This window comes from Rattus rattus, chromosome 12, assembly GCF_011064425.1.
Source record: "Rattus rattus isolate New Zealand chromosome 12, Rrattus_CSIRO_v1, whole genome shotgun sequence".
In the NCBI taxonomy this organism is placed as follows: domain Eukaryota; kingdom Metazoa; phylum Chordata; class Mammalia; order Rodentia; family Muridae; genus Rattus; species Rattus rattus.
The window spans coordinates 64,928,992-64,949,744 of NC_046165.1; the positions used below are offsets into that span (position 1 = coordinate 64,928,992).

General features: G+C 39.0%; 2 protein-coding genes across 5 annotated transcripts in view; one reads left to right on the forward strand and one right to left on the reverse strand.

Annotated features, from left to right (window-relative positions):
- The window catches only part of Cab39l (calcium binding protein 39 like), a 101,339-nt gene extending 93,187 nt beyond the window's left edge, over positions 1-8,152 (reverse strand). For all 4 annotated transcript variants that reach the window (XM_032917215.1, XM_032917216.1, XM_032917218.1 and 1 more), the window contains exon 1: positions 8,063-8,152. The gene's annotated coding sequence lies outside the window, so the exon portion shown is untranslated. The remainder of the gene's footprint in view (positions 1-8,062) is intronic.
- A 120-nt stretch (positions 8,153-8,272) lies between these two features.
- Setdb2 (SET domain bifurcated histone lysine methyltransferase 2) overlaps positions 8,273-20,753 on the forward strand; it is a 31,859-nt gene continuing 19,378 nt past the window's right edge. Inside the window, exons 1-5 of the mRNA XM_032917203.1 lie at positions 8,273-8,555; positions 10,845-11,203; positions 13,704-13,829; positions 17,217-17,279; positions 20,328-20,424. Coding sequence (XP_032773094.1) covers positions 11,188-11,203; positions 13,704-13,829; positions 17,217-17,279; positions 20,328-20,424 — 302 coding nt within the window. The 5' untranslated portion in view covers positions 8,273-8,555; positions 10,845-11,187. The remainder of the gene's footprint in view (positions 8,556-10,844; positions 11,204-13,703; positions 13,830-17,216; positions 17,280-20,327; positions 20,425-20,753) is intronic.

Below are 20,753 nucleotides of genomic sequence, written 5' to 3' on the forward strand. Positions count from 1 at the left end.
ATCATCTTCCTTAATATCATCCCTAAGACTCAGAGACCACCACAGAAAAGGAGCCAAAAACAAAAGAGCCAGAAGTGGGAGGTGGGGGTGTACTGCTGTGAAATGGTGTCTTTTGGACATGACAAGGCCACCACACTCATAAACTCATAGTAACTGTGGTTGTGGGCACAAGATATGTACGAATTCAAGCTGAATCAACAGTTCAGCAGGAAGATAAGGGACTCAAGAGGCCCATAGCTAAAACAGATAGTTGCTGGGAGAGGAAAAGTCAAGTTTTTTAATGGTGTGGCCTATAGTGTGTATGGGCCGGTGGATGGTACCTTATACCCACATACATGTTGGCAGAACTAATAGGGCTCAGTGGGGAAAAGAGGGGGTTAGGGGGACCTCAGAAAGTTAGAGGGATATGGATGTAGTGTCTGGGATGGGTTAGAGAAGGTATTGGTAATGGTATAATTTAATTACCTTGCATTATATTCATGTATGAAACTGCCAAAGAATAAAACAATTTAAATTGATTTACAACTTTCTATAACTATAAATTTCATGTAATTTTTTCAGCAAAATAACTTGAACCAATGTTTCTATTCACAGTTTAGGCACAGTACTTTCATTTCTTCTAAAACAGACTTGACGATAGTGGGTTATGTTCCTTCTATATTGTCAAAGCTCAAAGCTCTAAAACCATTATTCCCAACTTTTAATGTTGGATCTATTACAGAAAATATTTAATGCTTAGCACTTGACTTGGTATGCCACTATAGTCAGAAATGGCGTAAAATTCTTGGAGCATATTCTGGTGGTTTGAATTACTGTTTTTCTTTAATAGTTTTTTTTTAATGTTGCTTTATTATCTAGAAGAAAATATTGCTGCTAAAAGCACCAAATCCATGTGATATTTTTTTCCAGGTCACTTGGTCTTTTTTCCATGACTAAAAAAAGGTTAGTTTTTAAAATCCAACCAATTTACAAGACAACATTTCAGCGTTAAGTGTTCTGGGCTGAGTTCCAGATTTTGGTGTGCCTTTCAACAGTCGGCCTTTATCCTTTAGTGTTAAGTGTTCAGCACTGTAGATCTGACAGTTGCTTCGGTCTAATGCTTTGGTGTACAGATTTTATTATGACAGAATGAGCACAAAGTTTACTGTTCAAACTACGTTCAAGCTTTCAATCCACTGGCATTAGGTGCACAATGTTATACAACAAGCACTGAGTTTGGTTTACATGAGAGGAAATCTTTATTTGGTTGCCTGTCTTTTTTTTTTTTTTTCCGTCTTCTTCTTTTAAAATAATGTTGTAGTAGTTTGAAGGAAAATGGCCCCCTGTAGGCTCACAAGGATTGGCACTATAAAGAGATGTGCTATTATTGGAGGAAGTTTCTCAGCCTCTTCCTGCTGCCTTTGGATCTAGATGCAGAATTTTGATACCTCTGAAGCACTGCCCTGAACTGTAAGCTAGTCCTAATTAAACGCTTTCCTTTATAAGAGTTGCCATAGACATGGTGTCTCTTCACAGCAATAGAAACCCTAAGACTGAAGTAGTCCCAGGCTGGCCTGGAACTCAAGAGATCTACCTGCCACTGCCTCCTAGGCTCTGGGATTAAAGGTCCCTATTACTGTGCCAGCTTTTGTCTTTACTTTAGCTTTTCAAAGGATACTGGTTTCTCATTTCCTTCTTTTTCTCTTATTGTGCCATCATCTGGGATACACACTCACCATTTTTCACTAAAAGTGTCATTCACTATTGTCACTTAAAAGTGCCTCCTTTTCTCAAACCTTTCCTGAGTTCTACCAGCCCCCATTTTTCCTTGTATATTGTAGCTACCTTGCTTCTGACATCCTTTTGTTTGATTTATGTTTCTTTAAAGATTTCATCTTAACCAGGCACAGTGATTCAAAGCCGCGACTCTAGCATCATGGAGATAAAGGCAGGAGAGTCAAGTGTTTCCTGCTAACCTCAGCTACAAATGAAACAATAGAAAGATTTCACCTTCGCTACAATTTCTCTAAGCTAAACTACTTAAAATTATCATTTTTATGTATTATGGACACATTGTTCTGGTGTCTTTTCATAATATAATGTAGTATGAGTTGTTGTTTTGTCTTATAATTTGTTGTATATTTATGTAGTTCCCTGGACTAAAACAGGGCTCCTGGATTTGTTTTAAGCACGAGTTGGAGTTTTTCAAACTTTATTGCCCAACTGACTCTTGAGTTGTTTCCAGTTTTGGTAATGAAAAAATTGCTTGTTTCTTCTCACTCTTCATCAAAGAACATCATCACCATGAGAAATGCAGACTTAAGACAGTACCAATGATGGCTGTAGCTCGGTATAGCTGCACTGCACTTAGGAGCTGTGCTAGGGCGTGGCTGGGCTCACTTTATTGAGGACCCAGTGACTGTACTATTTGCACTGCACATCAGCAACAGGAGTCTGGTCCTTGCTATGCAATTTATCTTTATTTTTTCTTCATTCTCACAGGTTGTTTCCCCAATTATTCCATGTCCTTTTCATTAGACAGAAAATAGGTATCACTAAATATCCTTTCAAGAAGTTGAATCCAGTCACAATGGTCATACCATAATCTAAAGACCACTGTGGTAGTTCCATAGGGTAGTTTCTTTTTCAAAAGAATAAAGTTATAGGAGAGTATAAACCTTGATTTCATTTCCTCTGGATTCTCCTAGAAATGGCTATTGATACGTCTTCACAGGCTGTTTTCTGAAGTGACGCAGTCCTGCCTGAGCCAATCACTAGGGCTTTATCTTCTTATGTCCCAGAGAGATTTGTCTTGGAAAGTTTGAAAAGATAATCTCACAGATTCTATATGTTCTTCAGTTTTACAAGCTTTTCCTTTTTAAAACAACAACAACAACAACAAGAAGTTGGTTTTCCTTTTATTCTTTTCTACCTGGTATTGTTATTTACTTGCAATGGACAGACTGTGAAGATAGACTTTCCACACTAGTGTGTCCAATCGTTTGACACTACATCACAATGCTGTCAACTACAAAGTCCATCCCAAAAAACCGTGCAATCAAGTTACAAAGGCTACCTATGCTGGGCCTGAGTTCATTATACCTCCCACAAAACTTTTTGCTTTGAAATATACTTTAAATGAGCAAATATTCATCAAATATAAAATTCGTCATTACTCTCAGTAAGAGGTGTTTCCTCTGAAGGAATATGGACTGGGTTAACTGTAATTCAGTGAACCCTGTTTACACTTTCAGGAGGCAGTCTGGAACTATAAACCAAGGATATATAAACTCTCTAGCTTCACTTCATTTTAGTTGATTTTAAAACAAAACAAAAAGCCACTAACTCTGGTCAGATTTGTCAGTATAGGCCTCAATACCAGCATGTGTCAGACAGAGAAGCTCTCAAGTCCCAAACTACCCTGGATATATAATGACACTGAGTCTCAAAAACAAAACAGGAAAAAAAAATCACTAGACACAATGATACACATCAATAATGCCAGTACTCAGCAAGTTGCCAGCCTAGGCTACATGAGATTCTGTTTGATTAATTTCCCACTAGTTCAACAACCTAATAGGCTCAAACTGTTATATTTTGTTCTTTTCCTCCAAGAAAGTAAGCTTTTTTTTTTTTTTTTGGAAATTGTTTTAAGTCTTATTATATGGTCCAGGTTAGAGAATTCCTCTCACTCTGGGATTACAGGCATGAGCTAACTCACTCAGCTTGATGGTTGCAGCTTAGTGATTAACTGCAAGGTTAGTTACTCCTGGGAAAAGGAACTAAGTATCTTTTTATGGAAAAATCAAAATGGTATTTGACATAGTTCTTTTTTACAACTGTGGAGTTAAAACAAAGAAAACCCATTTAGTGTGTGTGTGTGTGTGTGTGTGTGTGTGTGTGTGTGTGTATGCATGTGGAGGTTAGAAGATAACTTGTGGGAACTCCCCTTCTGCCATGTGTACCCTGGGATTGAACCTAGGTTCTTGGGCTTGGTAGCAATCACCAGGTCCCAAGACCAGCATCTTAAAATAATTTATAGAACTCAAGGACATCTGAGAGTCTCTGGACAATATCACAGTATAGATTAAGATTTTGTTAATCTTATTCACTGATTGAACATAAAATAATCTTAACTGGCTCAGAAATCTTGTGGGGTTTTTTGTTTGTTTGTTTGTTAACCTTAAAAACTACAAGGACAAAGGTTGATCCGTGCTTCCAGGCTAATCCAGTAGAAAACAAAGCACAGGCTCTGGGTGTTGGGGACCCCACTCAGCATGAAGCCTTACTGACTGCCCTTGCTTCTCCCTTACCTCTCTAGAAAAGCTCTCTGCACTCAAATTCTTCACTAAATGGTCTTGGCTGGTGGAAGTTTCCCATCTTCTTTGATGGCTATCTTTCCAAATCGTTTTCCTGCCTGAATCACTGGAGAGCAGCCAGACCTGGATTGAGTATCAGCACCAGTTACTTTCAAAAGAACGGACTTGTCAGTAGTGGGAACCTCTGCTGCAGCACAGAATACCAAGCTCTGTGTCCACAGATAAATAAAAGGCTACACACATCATATTTGAGAAGGAGAAAGTCTACCCATCTACCTCAGTCTATCCCCACTCAGGAGACTCACAGAAACACCATGAATAGTGACAAAAGTAGCGGCAATATTACATGATTTGGTGTGACCATATAAAAATCACTTGAAATAAATTGAGGCATAAAATTCAGCTATTACCACTTGCCAATATTTTTCCTCTAGCAAAATAAACGTTATCTTTCCATTTAGGCATTCGGCATTTATAAATAACACGGCACAATGCGGCTAATTGGTTCCTAAGCGGAGCTGCATGGTGAGAGTGGCAGAAGGGTAGGAATATGGGTCTCTGACATCTATCTGCAACATGGACACCTCGATAGCTCTTCTTTTACATTAGAAATGGATCGTTTATTCTTAAAAGCCACCTTCACTCTTTAGTAGTTTTATCATGGTCAAACTCTACCTTAATTTGAAAAAAATCTAACTAAGGAATGTAAGATTTGTCGTGAATACCATGACATATAATTGGTTCACTGAGACAAGTCTCAGCATTGGAGTTTCCTGCCCCAGGCTCCCTGCGTTGTCAACACCAAAGCGGGGTGTGAGGGGAGGAGCTAAATTTAGAGTGAAGAGAACAGAAAGACAAAAGTAAAAAGCCATTACAGGAATTGCAGCTATGGACAGGTTATTAAATTGGACAAAAGGAAAATCTGAGTCACACAGAAGATACCCACATCAGTAATCAAGATAATAAAGGAAACATGAGAGATGTATACATATATTTAGAACTGTTAAAACTATCAGAAATGAGAGGCTAGAGAGATGGCTTAGGGGTTCTTCCAGAGGACCGGGGTTCAATTCCTAGCACCCACATGGCAGCTCACAACTGTCTGTAACTCCAATATCTGACACCCTCACATATACATGCAGGCAAAACACCAATGCACATAAGATAAAAGTAAATAAATTAAAAAAAAACAAAAAAACCCACCAAAGACTATCAAAAACATGTCTTTAGTGCTCAAGCAAAAATGTGGCATATAGGTCTCACTTGCATTAAAATGCTAATTTAAGCAATAGGAACAAATGAGATTGTGAATACTGAAGTTAAAAGCTGGCCAGGAAAGGATCCTTATATCCTTTAACAAAAGTAAACAAAGCAACAGGATGTCAAAGATTTCCCAGGAAATCCTATATTTAATCCCTAGGATCTAGAGGGATACAGGGCAAATAGAGCTAGGATGAGGAAGAGAGACCAAGTGCTTGTCTAGCAATGTTCCGGGCCCTGACCTTGAACCTAAGCACTGTGAGGGGAGGCAGAGTAGATCAAATATATGCTTCTAAAACTTTTTTTTAAAAACCTAAACAATCTCCAAATATCCAACCATGTAAAGCACACTGGTTTATGGGAATTCTTATGACATTTTAATTATTTATTTGGGTACTGAGTATTGAACCCAGGATTCTCTTACATGTTCTATCAATGAGACATACTCTCGGCCTTTAAAATTATTTTTAAAGGGCTAGAGTTACCTTAATAAGAATTGATTAAATAAAATGCCATTTGGGAAACAATTTGAATTTCCACAAATATCCGTATACTGTATTTTAACTTGGTACATTTACCATCTACTGTCTGGTTCCAATCAATATAATTCACTATGAGGAAAAACAGTGCAGCTAAACATAAAGACTTACACGTCTAAAGGTCAAAATGACCAAGGCTTTTTGTGACAGTCATCTAATCAACGAAATCTTAACATTTTAAAGACCTGCCTCATACCTCAATTTTCAAATTAGCTTTTGTCTCAAACCTTTCTGCAAACTAAGACCACTGGCATAGTAAGGAGGAATTTAGACGTTTCTCCCACCACTGCCCTCAGCTAATCTAGAGATAAACAAATTTTCCTTTACCAAACTGTTTAATTCTTTTGAAAACAGGAAAAGTTAAGTCAGTGGGTTTACGGACCAGCAACATTAATACATACTGTGATCACCAATTCATACTAAAGTATGACTAGCCACCCTTTTTGTTTGAGTATGGGTTGCGGCTTTAAAAAGTAAAGAAGAGTCAAGTTTTTGTGTGTGTGATGTTTGTGTTTGGTTCTTTCTGTCACAATATCCCCCTCCTTTACTGTTGACTCAGTGGATTCTCCAGTTAACCTCGAACAACTGAAGTTATTCAACCTTGAAAGAAACTAAAGTGAAGATACTAAGGTTAACTCTCAGGTTCTCATGTTTACCAAAATTGTTAAAAGATAATCACAAAATATTTGTCTCTAACAGGCTAGACTTTCAGATCTGGCAGCTTCTTTCGAATGAAAAACACTACATGCTTTCTACTTCCTTTTCTACTTAACTTCTTTCAAGAGAAAACTGGAAAGAGGAAAGCGCAGTGTCTTGCTCTTCACAGTCTCGTAGCAAACTCCTTAAGTGATTTCCTGCTCCATGAAAAGCCAGCTAGCATAGCATGACAGACTTAGACATTTACAAAGTTGTCATGGCTTTTTTGTTTGGTTGGTTTTGGCTAAGTGCATTGAACATATTCGACATGCGTGAAATGTGAAGCTTCACAACTTCCTTTTTGAATGTCTAATTTTAATTGCATAGATGTCTTCATTGAGTTGTATTGTTTTGGGGGTTGGTTAATTTTAGTGTGATGTTTTTTATTTATTTGCAAAGCTTTTTTTTTAATGTTAAAATATGTAAAGAGAAATTTACAAAAAAAAAAAAAAAATTTCAGCACTGTGAAACAAGGGCAAGGGTATGGCGCTCTGATAAAACCAGAACTTGAGCCGGTGGCAGAAGGATCCCGTTAGGGTCAGCCTGAGCTACATGCCTAGTTTGAAGTGACTCTGGATTATACAAGATACTGTTCCACAACAAAACACTAGCTTACTTCCCGTTACTGCGAACCAACTCTTTTTAGGTTTTTGTTGTTCTCTATTTTTTTTTTAAGTCACTGAAGGAATGCTGGCTGCTCATTTTATGAATAAAAACGACTCTCACACAACCTGATGTCCATTTATGCCAAAGGATGACCTTATTCTAAAGGGCCACTCCCAAGAACTCTCGAGAAGGGCAAGAGTTCAGCAGTCGGTCCCTGGCAATTGACAAAAGGTTCTCTATCGACCGGGAGGCCAGTTGTTGAGACATCCCCCTCTCCCTTCCACGACTGGCTTTTCCATTCTGAACCCTGCAGCCTGCCTCCTTTAACCATGAGAGGGGTCAACGGTGGGAATCTCTGCGCCACAAGCACTGTTGAGAAACTCTCGGAAACCAAGGGATCAAGGTTAAGACATGAAAGCACGCGCCAGACCTCTAACGACCAGCAGAGCCAAGCCGGGGCTACCACCACCACCACGCCTGCCTCCCAAACCCAGGGAGGAGACTCCAGCCGAGAAGAGGCCCCTGCTAGGAAAGTCTCCCCGTTACTCCCAACGCTCCCGTCACTCTCAGGACTCTCCTTCCAGAACTAGTAGCTCCACACACACTTCCAGAGGCGGAGAAGGCCCGCTGTAGCCACACACAAGATGGCAGCCACACACCTACCGAGGAGAGCGCTGCGCCACCACTCCAGCGAAGCGCCTCTCTAGACTGAGGAGAGCCCTATTGGTCGAAGCAGTCAGCGCGAGAGAGACCGAGATAATCGCTGACCAATCAGGAGGCAGCGCTTTCAGCCAGGCGCCCGGGGGCCACGGAAACAGCGCGGAGCTCCCAGGCGTTGAGCGGCAGTGGCTGCAGCCAATAGGCGTCTGAGCTGGCGCAGCGAAGGCGGAGAATGCTGTGGACTGGTGTTTCCCGGGTTGAGGTGAAGGCGCCTCAAGACTTCACGCTCAAGTGGGGGCTGTACAGGGCGAGCGGGGTGCCAGCCGGCTTCAACCCGCTGTCCTGGTAGCTGAGGTGACCGGGGGCTCTCAGCCGCATCGCTCCCTCTGTCTTGCGGCGCTCACTTTCGTGGCTGGTGGTTCGGAGTAATTTGGCTATAATGGGCTGTAGGCAGCGGAGCACAGTTTAAATCTCAGGACACTGGTCCGTTGCACAGGTAAGATTACACTGGCTGTGAAAAATTATCAGTTGAAGTTGATTTGTATCTTAGGAGCGACGGACTGACTCACCACTCACGGTCCAAGATCAGTAAAGTCAGTGCAGAACGGTATGTGGTTGACAGATCTTTTACCGTTCTTGTTATATTAATGAAGAAAACCAAAGTGGAAAATTAATTTACGTTTAATCTTAGGTTGGGTAAGCAGACCGCCACATACAGTAGGACATGTTTCTATTCTTCCTCTATTATTCCACATTCTTTTCCCCATTATTGTTGTGTGGGTTACATAGGAAGACACGACTTACACTCCATAAACAGAAAGCCTATCAAAGAACCAAGGAGATAGTGGGATCTTAGCCTTTTTAGTTTGGTTCCTCCCTCCCCGCCCACCCCCTAAGTAAAAAAGGGAACTTAGATCTAAATGAAGTTGTATTTTTTTTTACCAGATGAAAGCATGAGTCCGGTTAGAAATTTAAATATATTGTACTGACAAGCTGGGAGGTGGTGGCACAGACCTTTAATTTCATCACTGGTGGGGGGGGGGGGCAGAGTCTAGCGCATCTCTTGAGTTCTCTCCAGATTGAGTTCCAGGATAGCGAGGGTTACACAGAGAAATGTTGTCTCAAAATATAAAACCAACAAAAAGTACACTGACAGTGAAATATTAGTCTTGTCTTTGAAAAATAACTTTGTGGTTTAAATTTCCTTAACTTTTTTGGGGGGGGAATTTTTCTCTTTTGTAAATTAGCTTTAAGCTATACTGGTGAGAGCTTTTTCTCTAGTTTGTTGTTTGCTGTGTGGAAGTCCAGCCTGGTCCTCACCTGCCCTTTCCTGAGATGTCAGACTGTGAGTGTACTGAGGTAGAAGCTACTAGAACCAGCTTGGCAATGTCTCTGCAGCGCTTGGGTGTCTGTAGCCTTAGTTTACAGTGGAAAGGTTGACTGGCTGAAGTACAGTTTATGGTTCATGTTTACCTTTAAACACTTTGCATTTCTGGTGCGTCTGGTTAGCAGTGTGAGATGCGCTTCTTCTTGGTTAACAGATTTTCAAGTTTGTAAGAGTGGTACTCTGAAGCTTATCACAATTGTATATGTAAAGCATGTTCTGGGCTGAAATTGTAGCTCAGTCAGAATGCTTGCCTTGTTTGTACAAAACCCTGGTTTGGAACTTGAGCACCACATAAGTCCAGCCTTTCTCAAAAGGAAAACGAGAGACGAGAGAAATTGTATTCCACTTGGCTATTTTCAAAAGTGTACGTTTTTTTAGCCCTGGGAGGATCAATATATTGTTTTAAAATATTTAATTCTCTTAAGCACAGCCCCCGCAGTTTAGTGTGCTTGTTACTTCTTATCCACAGTGCAACCTTCTTCATGTATTTCAGAACTCTCATCTCTTTGGGGAGTTAGTTTCCTGCCATCCTTTTGTGTTATGATGGTGATTACCATTATCTTGAGTTCCTCATGTTTCATTTTCTCACAGAGACCTCACCAACTGTCTGTTGAGAGTTAGTTCCCTTTTAGTTTTAAACATGACTGTATACACTGTTTTAAAGCCTTCGTACATTCTACTGGTTTATGGCATGGAAAAAAAAACAGAAAAATTTACCATGTATTGACTAACACTTTAATAATTCAAAATAATTTTTTAGTTTCACCACTATATATATAATATATATTATATAAATAATCAGAAAAATTCATAAAATATTTGTTCCAGCATTATATATAACAAAAATATTCAAAACTTTATACTGACAATTAATAATCTTAAAATTTTATTAAAACCTTCAATGTATGAATTATTGTCCGAAATACATAATGTAGCCATTTACTTTTATAACGATAGTAGTGATTGGGGGACATAATAGAATATATTATTGTGAGCGTGGAAAAGCATATGCACTAAAATCTAAAATTTTTAAAATTTTATACTAGAATAATTGCTACCATTTTTAGAATTCTTCCTATGTGTCAAACATCATTCTAAATGATAATATTATCCTTGTAACATATAAGGCAATTACCATTATTACTAATTTTTTAAAGTTTCCATGATACATTAAGATAAGGTAGATAATTTGTTGGTTGGTACGTAAGAGTTAACATGTTAAATATAGACGATAGGATTATGCATGATTCTTTTCTGTACTTTTCCTGATTTTGATGTTCTGTAGGTTTTTTTCCAGTTAATGTATATTTTTTCATAATGCTTTGTATTATTTTTAAAGATAGAGTTGTTGTTATAACAGTATCTTTTTCTTATTACTGTTTTTTTCTTCGTAAATAGGAACTATTCTTCGTTGTCACTGCAGAGTGGTTCATGTATTTATGGACCAGAACATGGGATGAACTTTTATTTTTAAAAAGACATTGTCAGTAGTCCTGATCCAGTTTTCAAGCGGCGTTGACGAGTATGCTGTACCTGTTTTTCGTCATTCTGAAAGTTTATTCAAGCACAGTTTCTACTTGAAAATTCAAATACTAGAGAATATTAGGAAGTGGCCTAATGACATACTCTATTGAAGGACTACAGATTTCACAGAGACTGCATTTGAATCTCAGTTACTCTCCAATTAATGTGGTTTTGATTAACCTAATTTTGAAGAATTTTGTATAAGCAACACCAAAAGATGGAAGAAAAAATTGGTAGGTCAAATAACTTACTTTTAAACATTGCATTTAAATGTTTATATACATTTATTCTAAATTGCTGAATTTCAGTGTTTTTCATTCTGTATGATTTCTGTTTCTTCTTCCCACCCCTTTGGTGTGTGGGGAGCCAGCACAGCCTGGAATGGTTTGAAGCGAGTGGGGCACACAGTTGGATGTAGAGATAGCTGTAAAGACTGATGTTCTCTGGCTTTCTAGCTCTCTCTATACTGAATGCTTGCTGATAACTTCTAAAGAATTCTAAAAATTTTGTTGTTATTCTGTGCTTAAAAAATGCTGACTTGGGTGACTAACATCTGTTGCCTAGCAGTAGGGAATTAAGTAAAAATATTCATTGCTATAGCTCCTTTCTCTGACCAAGCATCCAGAAGCCTCTCTGGCTAGGCTGGTTAACACTTTGTGAACCAGAGAGGAAGAAATGAAAATAACCAAAATCTTTTATACAGGCAAAATGCACAGAAATATATATATTCACACACACATTTACATTTTCATTTACACATTAACACATTCACATGGTTGTTGGGCCCAACCACCTGTCTTATAAACTCTACAAGTATCCATGCATACTTTCATACACATATACCTACACACACACATATAGAGACAAGCAAACATATGGATGGATGGATGGATGGATGGATGGATGGATGGATGGATGGATGGATGGATGGATGGATGGAGCAGAGCTCCCCAAGCCAAACCATCCAACCAACAACTTTATTTCTTTTCTTTGTCCTTTTTTATATCTTCTTAGACAAAAAAAGTTCTTTTGAAAATTACATTAGGAAATGTTACATTAAATGGGAGTTACAGAAGATATTGATATTAAGTTCAAAGCAGTGTTTCATTATAATATGCTCATTATAAGTTCAAATCAACAGTTTTTTCATGGCCTTGCCTTATCACAGTACACACCTGTGACTTTATCCTTGGATCCAAATGTTTTATCTTGAACACAGAAATTGTTCCAAGTATACTTCTCTTTTTAGTGTGATTATAAAATGTCATTGTATTTCTTATTTTGCAGCCTTTACTTACTATTATGAGGAGTGGGCACATTCTATTCTTGATTCTAACTTTTGTACATTTTTGTAGCAAAGCAGCTAAGATCATATATTAAAACTTTTTACCTAAAATTGTTTGAATCAAATCGGGATTCTACACAATCATTAATTCATCTAAACTGCATTAATCCACGAAAGCTCCTCTTTCTATTGATCTGCAGGAAATCTAATCAATGGGGTGTGCTAATGCCCAGGGATTATTATACTAATTTAATAATGACAGGAGAGGCATATCAGCTGCAAGAAGCAATCCTGAGATTAAGTCCCTTTGGGACCTTACCATGGAGCTCACCCATCACAGACCATGCAAAAATAGTGGGTCACCTCCAGGAAGGCCACCTGCTAGCCTTAGCCTATCCTAAAGGGTTCCTGATAATGGTGTGTGTGGTATATATTCACATTGAAAAACATCTAGGAAAGCTTTGAGTAAGGTATTAGTTTACTGTATACAAAAAGTGATGGCTCATAATTTGTGTAAATTTTGTATAAAAAACAGGTAAAGTTAATATAAAAGTATTTTGTGTTTGTGAGAGACAAGATACACACACACACACACACACACACACACACACAGAGAGAGAGAGAGAGAGAGAGAGAGAGAGAGAGAGAGAGAGAGAGAGAGAGAGGAAACATACGTGCAATTCTGTGGAAACCAGAAGCATCAGATTACAGATCTCCCTGAATTGGAGTTCTGAACTGCCAACATGAGCACTAGGAACCAAACTTGGGTTTTTTGAATGAGCTGTACGCACTCTTAACTACTGATTCATCTTTCTAGCCCCATAAAAGATTTTTTTAAAAAGTAAGATTGGTTATTTCAGCAGCCATTGAAATGTTTCATTCTGAAATGATCTACTTCTACACATAATAGAGGTTGAGTCCTGGAAATGCTGAAGAGACATTTATCTATAAGTATGTCCTACTATGATTCTGACCTGGAGTCATTCTTCCTCTCTTCCAGTTAAGAAATAGTGTCATTCAAGTTTTTTATTTTCATATTTTTAACATAAGATGTCTTATAACATATGCTGGCCTTGAACTCACAATGTGGCCAGAGATGATCTTGAAATTTATCTTCTCATTACCCCCAAGTGCTGGGATTATAGGGTGTTCCACCACATGAAGTTTTATACAGAATTAAACATAATAAAAATTCAGGGCTTCATCCATGGGACACAAGCACTCTTCTATCAACTATTTACAACTCCAGCCCCAGTTTCTGACATGTTTTTAAATTTAGCAGCAATTCTTATTCTTGATGTCGAGATCTTTGTAAGGAAATATCTAAATCTTTTTTTCCTCAAGGAAAGTGTTAGACCAGTTGAATCTTAATTTTTGTTTAGAAATAATACAGTTTTTTCTGCAACTGATGCCTTAAGGAAATTGGTGTGTTTTTATTAAACTCTTAGGTGATGCAAAGACTTTCTGGATGGAGCTACAAGATGATGGGAAAGTTGACTTTATGTTTGAGAAAGCACAAGATGTCCTACATTCACTGAAACAGAAGATAAAAGATGGGTCTGCCACAAATGGAGGTATGAAAAATGAACTAATATTACATACTAGAAATGTATAATGCTACTGTTGTTTATTATAAACAACATGTAAGTGCTTTTCTAAGGCCCTAATGTGAATTCTGTATGCTTTATGATTATAAACTTGCTTTTCCCATATGTGGTGGTTTGTATATGCTTGGCTTAGGGAGTAGTAGCACTATTAGGTGATGGCCTTTTGGAGGAAATATGTCATGTGGGGGTGGGTTTTGAGACCTGCCTCCTAGCTTCCTGGGAGACAGTCCTGGCTTCCTTTGGTTGAAGATGTGGAACTCTCAGCTTTTCCAGTGCTATGCTTTCCTAGATGCTTTTGTGCTTCCTAACATGATGATAATGGACTGAACCTCTGAACCTGTAAGCTATCCCCAATTAAATGTTGTCCCTTATAAGAGCTGCCTTGGTCATGGTGTCTCTTCACAGCAATGGAACCCCTAACTAAGACAGAACTTGGAACCAAGGACTGGGGTATTGCTGTGATAGGTCTGGCTATGCTTTTGTTTGGAGGATGTGGACTTTGGGACTTTGGAAACCAGTAGAATGCTTTAAGTGGTGCTTAATGGGCCATATTAGTAGAAGCATGAAAGACAGTGTTCCTGTGTGTGTTTTGAACTGTGGGGACCAGCTCAAGAGGTTTCAGAGGAGAAGACCAAGTATATGGCCTACAGACTGTTTTTGTGATATTTTGGTGAAGAATGTGGCTGCTTTTTGCTATTTTCTAAAAGAGTCTGACTGAGGCTAAGGTGAAGAGATTTAGATTAATTGCTTTGACAAAGGGAGTCTCAAGACGGTCTGGTATAAATTCTGTTGTATAATTACTAAAGTTCACTTTTATGAAGAACATTTTAATGAAAAGTAGCAAGCATAGATAGGAAAATACAAAATGTATGGTTCAAAGACTGAAAGAACACCAGGAATGAAACTAAATCCTTTGTTCAAGGATACTAAGTGGAATTAAAGGAGTGTTGACCTTCGGGTAAGGTCTCACCAGCGAAACTAATGCTTTTGCAGTTGAAGAAGAGAGAGTTAAATCTAAGTATCATTATGATGTGGTTATTGTTTTCATTTGGACTTCTAATCTGAAATGAACTACAGTCCAGAAGTGGAGAGTACAACTGTGATCCAGACCCTGAGGCTAGAAGACACTGGTCCTGATCCTAAGGAATAGTGGCTATGAAAAACTTAGGCCCAGGTATGGTGTTACACACCACCCAGGAGACAGAGGTAAGCAGACCTCTGAGTTCAAGGCCAGTCTGGGGCAGAGCAAGTTCCAAGATAACCAAGTTTAGGTAGTGAAGGAGTTGGAAAACAGAAAGCTGGTAATAGAACAAGGAGGCCATGTTCCAGTTCTCAGCAGCTTCGCCATGTAGCTCTGGTTTTAGAATCAAGAATAGGAGGAGACTACTGGGAAAATCAATGATGCTGGTTAGCTGGAGCAAAGGGATTAGCAGTGATTAAGAAGAGACCAGCGTCACTAAGAGGAAGTATTTTCTGAGAGTACAAAGAAGCTGTGTCCCAGAGACAACCAACATTGTACTTGGTACTTGGTAATGTGTAAAAGTCGCCCAGGTGGTACTGGTTTTGAAGGTATGAAGAGGTCATGGAGAGCAGTTGAGGCTTGGCACTGTGAGAGGCCAGGGAAGGACATATGTGAAGGTGCAGCTTTATTTGCAATTGATGGCCTAGGACTGAAGGGGTCATGTAAAGGAGTTGAAACTTTGCACTATAAAGGGAGCCTATGAGAGGCTGTTGGTGAAGCCTAGTTGCAATGAGAAACCGCCAGCATGTTAGAAATGCCAGGAACATGGGATGACCACCACCAACAGCAGCAACAGTGGAGTGGAGTCAGTCAGAGCCTACAGCATTACAGAGGGCAGAGCTGGAGATGGGACTCAAGCCCTTTGCAGGAGCCCAGAAAGTCATGTATGGATTCCAGACATTGGAACAACAAGCTTTAAAGTTAAAATTGCCTTGGATACCTCACCAATGTTACAGATGTCAGAGCTGTGGGATACCTACTGAGGATCTGCTAACAGGGAGTGGAAACAGTCCAAGAGAGAGAAGTTTGTTGCAATCAACAAAACAGAAAGGAGTTGGAGATCTGAAGACCACTTTGACATTAGACACAGAGATATAGAGTTTGGAGTTTGCCCAGTTAGGTTTTGGTCTTGCTTTTGTCCAGGATTTCCTATCTATATCCTTTTGGAATGGTAATGTATGTCCTGTGATGTTGGAGATAATGTGATCTGCTTTTTGACTTTGATTGTATAGGGGAAGTACAGTTCAGCTATTGGATGAATCTCAGAAGAGACTTTGCACTTTTAAACATTGTTGAGACTGTGGTAGACTATTGGGATTTTTGAAGTTAGATTAAATGTATTTTTTATTATGCTATAGCTAGGTACGGCCCCCCAGAGACTCACGTGTTTGAACAAGCATATGGGGCCAGGGAGTGGAACGTGGTGGTTTGAATATGCTTGGCCCAGGAAGTGGCACTGTTAGGAGGTGTGACCTTGATGGAGGAAGTGTGTTACTGTGGGGGTGGACTTTGAGACCTTCCTTCTTGGAAGACAATCTGCTCCTGGCTTCCTTTGGTTGAAGATGTAGAACTCTCAGCTCCTCTGCGCTATGCCTGCCTGCACGCTGCCATGCTTCCTGCCGTGACGATAATGGACTGAACCTCTGAACCTGTAAGCCAGCCCCAATTAAATGTTGCCCTTTATAAGAGCTGTCTTGGTCATGGTGTCTTTTCAAAGCAGTAGATCCCCTAACTAAGACACCATACACCCTATAAAAGTGGATAAACCTGAGTTTTGTAAATGATAGTTACTGAAGATCCCCTTTGCCGTGTGGCCTAGAACTCCTCTTAAGCACTGGCCTTAAGCACTCCTCCTCCTTTTAACCTCCCTTGGAGCTGAAATCAGGCTATGATTTTCTCCTTTGTTTATACTTTTTCCTTTTATACCTTCATACCTGAAGTGGAGGGGAAGACTACTACCTGCTTCTTGTATAATTTTAGCATAAATAGGAAAATCCAACAGAATTTTGTTTACTCCATTTAGACAGCTGGTCTATATATGATCCATTAGTGGTAATACAACAGCATAAAAATTTCCTAAATAGCTCGTTTCCTTTGTCTCTGTCACAAATGATGATGGGGTCTTTCCAGAGAGGTATAAGATTCTATGTCAATTGTTTAGTATTGGAGTTTGGTAACCTGAATGGAAGTGATGATGATTGTGTTTATCTCCCCCTCCTTTTTCTCTGTCTCTGTCTCTCTGTCAAGTCCCCCTCCCCTTCCCTTCCCTCTCTCTCTCTCTCTCTCTCTCTCTCTCTCTCTCTCTCTCTCTTTCTCTCTCTCTCTCTCAACAGACTATGTCCAAGCAATGGTTCTGGTAAAAGCGACTCTGAGTAACAGTCAGACACTGGAAAAAGGTATGTTTACTACTTACTCCAATCCTAGTATTCTTTGTTCTTTCCTTGCCAGCCTTAAACTCTGTTTAGTTAAAGGTAACTTGAGGTGACACATAAGATCTGTATTGCTAAGTATTAGGAACCACAGTTTCCTTTATGAAAAGTCCTACCCCTCCAGAGACGGGGAACACACTCCTACAAAGTGCCAAGAAGAATGAAAGTCTTCATAAAGCCTCATGTAAAGAGGGCACATAGAATTCTAAGACTCTATAGCATTGTGAACCTGTTTTCTATAAAGAGCACTGTTGGGAAGGTACATTCCATTATAGGTGAGTTGATGAATTTTTTTTTTTTAACTTGGTTTGAAATCTTCAGTTTTCTGAGAACTAAGTATGTTTGGCTTAAAAAGATCAAAGATAACAAAGAAAACTTTATTTTTAGGACTTCTGATATCAGATATGTATTTTCTGCAGCAAGCAAGTTTCTGGTTTAAAAAAAATATAGCTCCTGTGAGGCGTCACACGTTAAGCAGTCAGTATCCCAAGACTTACCCTTACTGGAAATGTCAATCACAAACTTTGGGCCTCTATTACTTCTGGCTGACTTGGCTAGAGTTTAGGGGTTCTCATAATACCCACCATAGGTGTTATAATTTGCTGGAGAGGTAGTTCAGTGCTTAAGATGGTTTTCTGCTTCTCCAGAGGACCCAAGTTCAGTTCCTGGCACTCATGCTGGGCACCTTACATTCACCTGTACCTCAACCTTTACAGGCTCTGACACCCTTTTCTGGTCTCCATGAGCACCTGCACTGATGTGCACACAACACTCCTCCACATACAGATATACATGTATGCATACCATATCATAACAAAAATCCCTTTTACATTTTTTGATGCAACTGGAGGAAATTATTTCATCTTTTAACAGTTTATTATGAAAAGTATAAGATATAAATGAACAGCCTGGTGAAGCAGCATATGGGAGATGAGGAGCCTTGAATGGAGGTACTCCAGTCTCAAATTTGGGGAGTATGCTACCCTCCTAATACATAAATGCTTTCATCAACCTAAAAACCTCTGGTACCCCTCCCCCATTATTTTGGGCATTTGTAGAGATCTCATTACATAGGCAAGAATGCATTAATATTTGCCACTGGTGATTGGCTTCAGTCTGAAAATACCAAGCCTGTAATTATGCTTTGTTTTTTTCTAGTGGAACAGCCACCATGCTGGGGCTCTAGGGATTCTCATTAGTGGTCGTCTCAGTAGCAATCTAGACAAACATCACCCTGGAGGTTCAAAGCCCTTAGAAGTGTTTGGAACAAAGACCATAAGTTATAATAGAGTATGCTGCTCTCTCCCTGACACTCAGGAGATTACAAGGATTTTAATAATTTGATATGGAACTAGGGCAGACCAAATAAATATTTCTTGTTATGCTACAAATACCAAGACTAGAAAAGACAGTTTGAAGTTATTTTATCAGTATTATCATTCCATAAATTTTAATGTATCATAACTGTACCTTATATGTGGAAAGTGCATTTATCAAATTTTTATTTATATTGTTAGATATCCTCAACAAACTTTGCATCAAAATTTGGAGACTTAAAGTTTTTAATGCTATCAATAGCTTATTTTGGAAAATGTTTTTCTCACTATTCTTAATTTCAGTACTAATGTGTATTTTTACAATAGGTTCTCAAAACCAAATATTTCCTTTCACAGTATTCTTCAGTGACATTTAAGATTACAAGGAAAGAAACCCTTTTTCTGCGTCTGAGATTGGTGACTATAAATTAGACTCAGAGGTGTACAGTTGTATTGATTCAATGTACATAGACGTTCATAAAGGTGAATTCTCAACATAGCAGTGAATTTTGATTAGTAAGGCATGGTAAGGCAAAGGGAACTTTTAGACAAACGATGGGTTCTTAGAAGAGAGTGGAAGGACAGAGAAACAGATGTGACTTTGGAAAGGTAAATGAGCCCTGAGGAAAATACACATGATTTACTATACATTGAAATAGTGTCTGCATCGGCATGGTGCTGACATCCTACATTGAAACTTCTGGAAGAGGACACTTAGAATCTTTTTCTTCCTTCTTTTCTTTTTGAGGATCCATTTTTAGACAGTTAAAGAGGAAAGAAAGCCTTTTCCTGCTTTTGTTGATTTTCAGACATTGCAGTTCAGCAATCCTGTTGCTACTTAACACTTCTGCAGTTTCAGGATGGACACACCCTTCAGGGATTCCCGCTCCATGGGGGAGGGGAGTGGGAATAAGGAGTAAATCCTAACAAGTATTTCTTTTCCTCTCTAAAATAACTTATTTGCAACTCAGTTGAAATTTTGTTTGGAGTCGTTGGCAACAGAGACGATATGTCATGATTTTATGTTTTATGTCGTTCATCCACCGATGCAGCAGTTTGATGAGGACAAATTGTATCTGTTTGCTAGTGTAGAAACAAAGGGCTCCATGTCAGGGTCAAAACAAGCCCTTGGAAATCCAGTCTGTGCTCCCTAGATACTGATTAAACACCAATTACCCCTGCTTCCCTTGCTTAGTTACTGCTGCGGTTACTTGTTGTTTCCCCATATGAAAGCAAAGGAAGAATAGAGTAGAGGGTAAAACGATACACAGGAAATAATTAGGCAAATAGATCAAAAGAGGTATCCAATCCTTAAACCCTGTCTCCTCCGACACATACTTAGAGAACAGTGAGGAAGCAGAAGACCCTAAAAACATGCACGACCTTTAAAGGCCTGAAGACGCTATGCTGCCTGTTTACAGAATATAGGCACAACTGCCACTGCTTTAAATAACTACTACTTTGATTAAATTGATAGCAAACTCATTCTCAGGAGTAATTTCTCCAAAGCTTTTAAATTTATATTGAATTGTTTTCTTAGTACTTTTGAAAATATTGGCAATCTTATGGCTAAATCTCAAAATTTTAGTATCTTTGGAAATTATAGTGTTCCATTTGGACAGAATTTCTGGTCAGTGAAAATATTATTGACTATTTTAATGAATTATTTCTAACTTCGTTTTTGTACTTTTCCCTGTAGATCATACACCTGTGACTCAGAATGAACAGAAAAACAAATCAAATGCGTTTCCCTCTACATCATGTGAAAACCCCTCCCCTGAGGACTGTATCATTCTGTATGTATATATTATCAGTGTTAATAGTCCCTCAACTTGCTGTTTACTAAATATCCCTAAGTAATTAACTCCTTTTATAAAATGTAGCTTAGGATGTCTGTTTTATCAGTCAACTGAAATCTTCCAAAGCAACTGTGAGGAACCTGACCTGTAAGATTGCTCCAGTGTCCGCTCAGCCAGCAGCTTGTAAAACACCAAGTGTGAGGGGAAGCTTTATCTGACCTTCTCCTGTCACTGAGTTCGGTGAATACGCCTTAGCTTCTAAGAAACCTTACACAAGAGTAAGTCTGAAACCTGCCAAACGATAAGACCAGCACCAAAACCTTCAA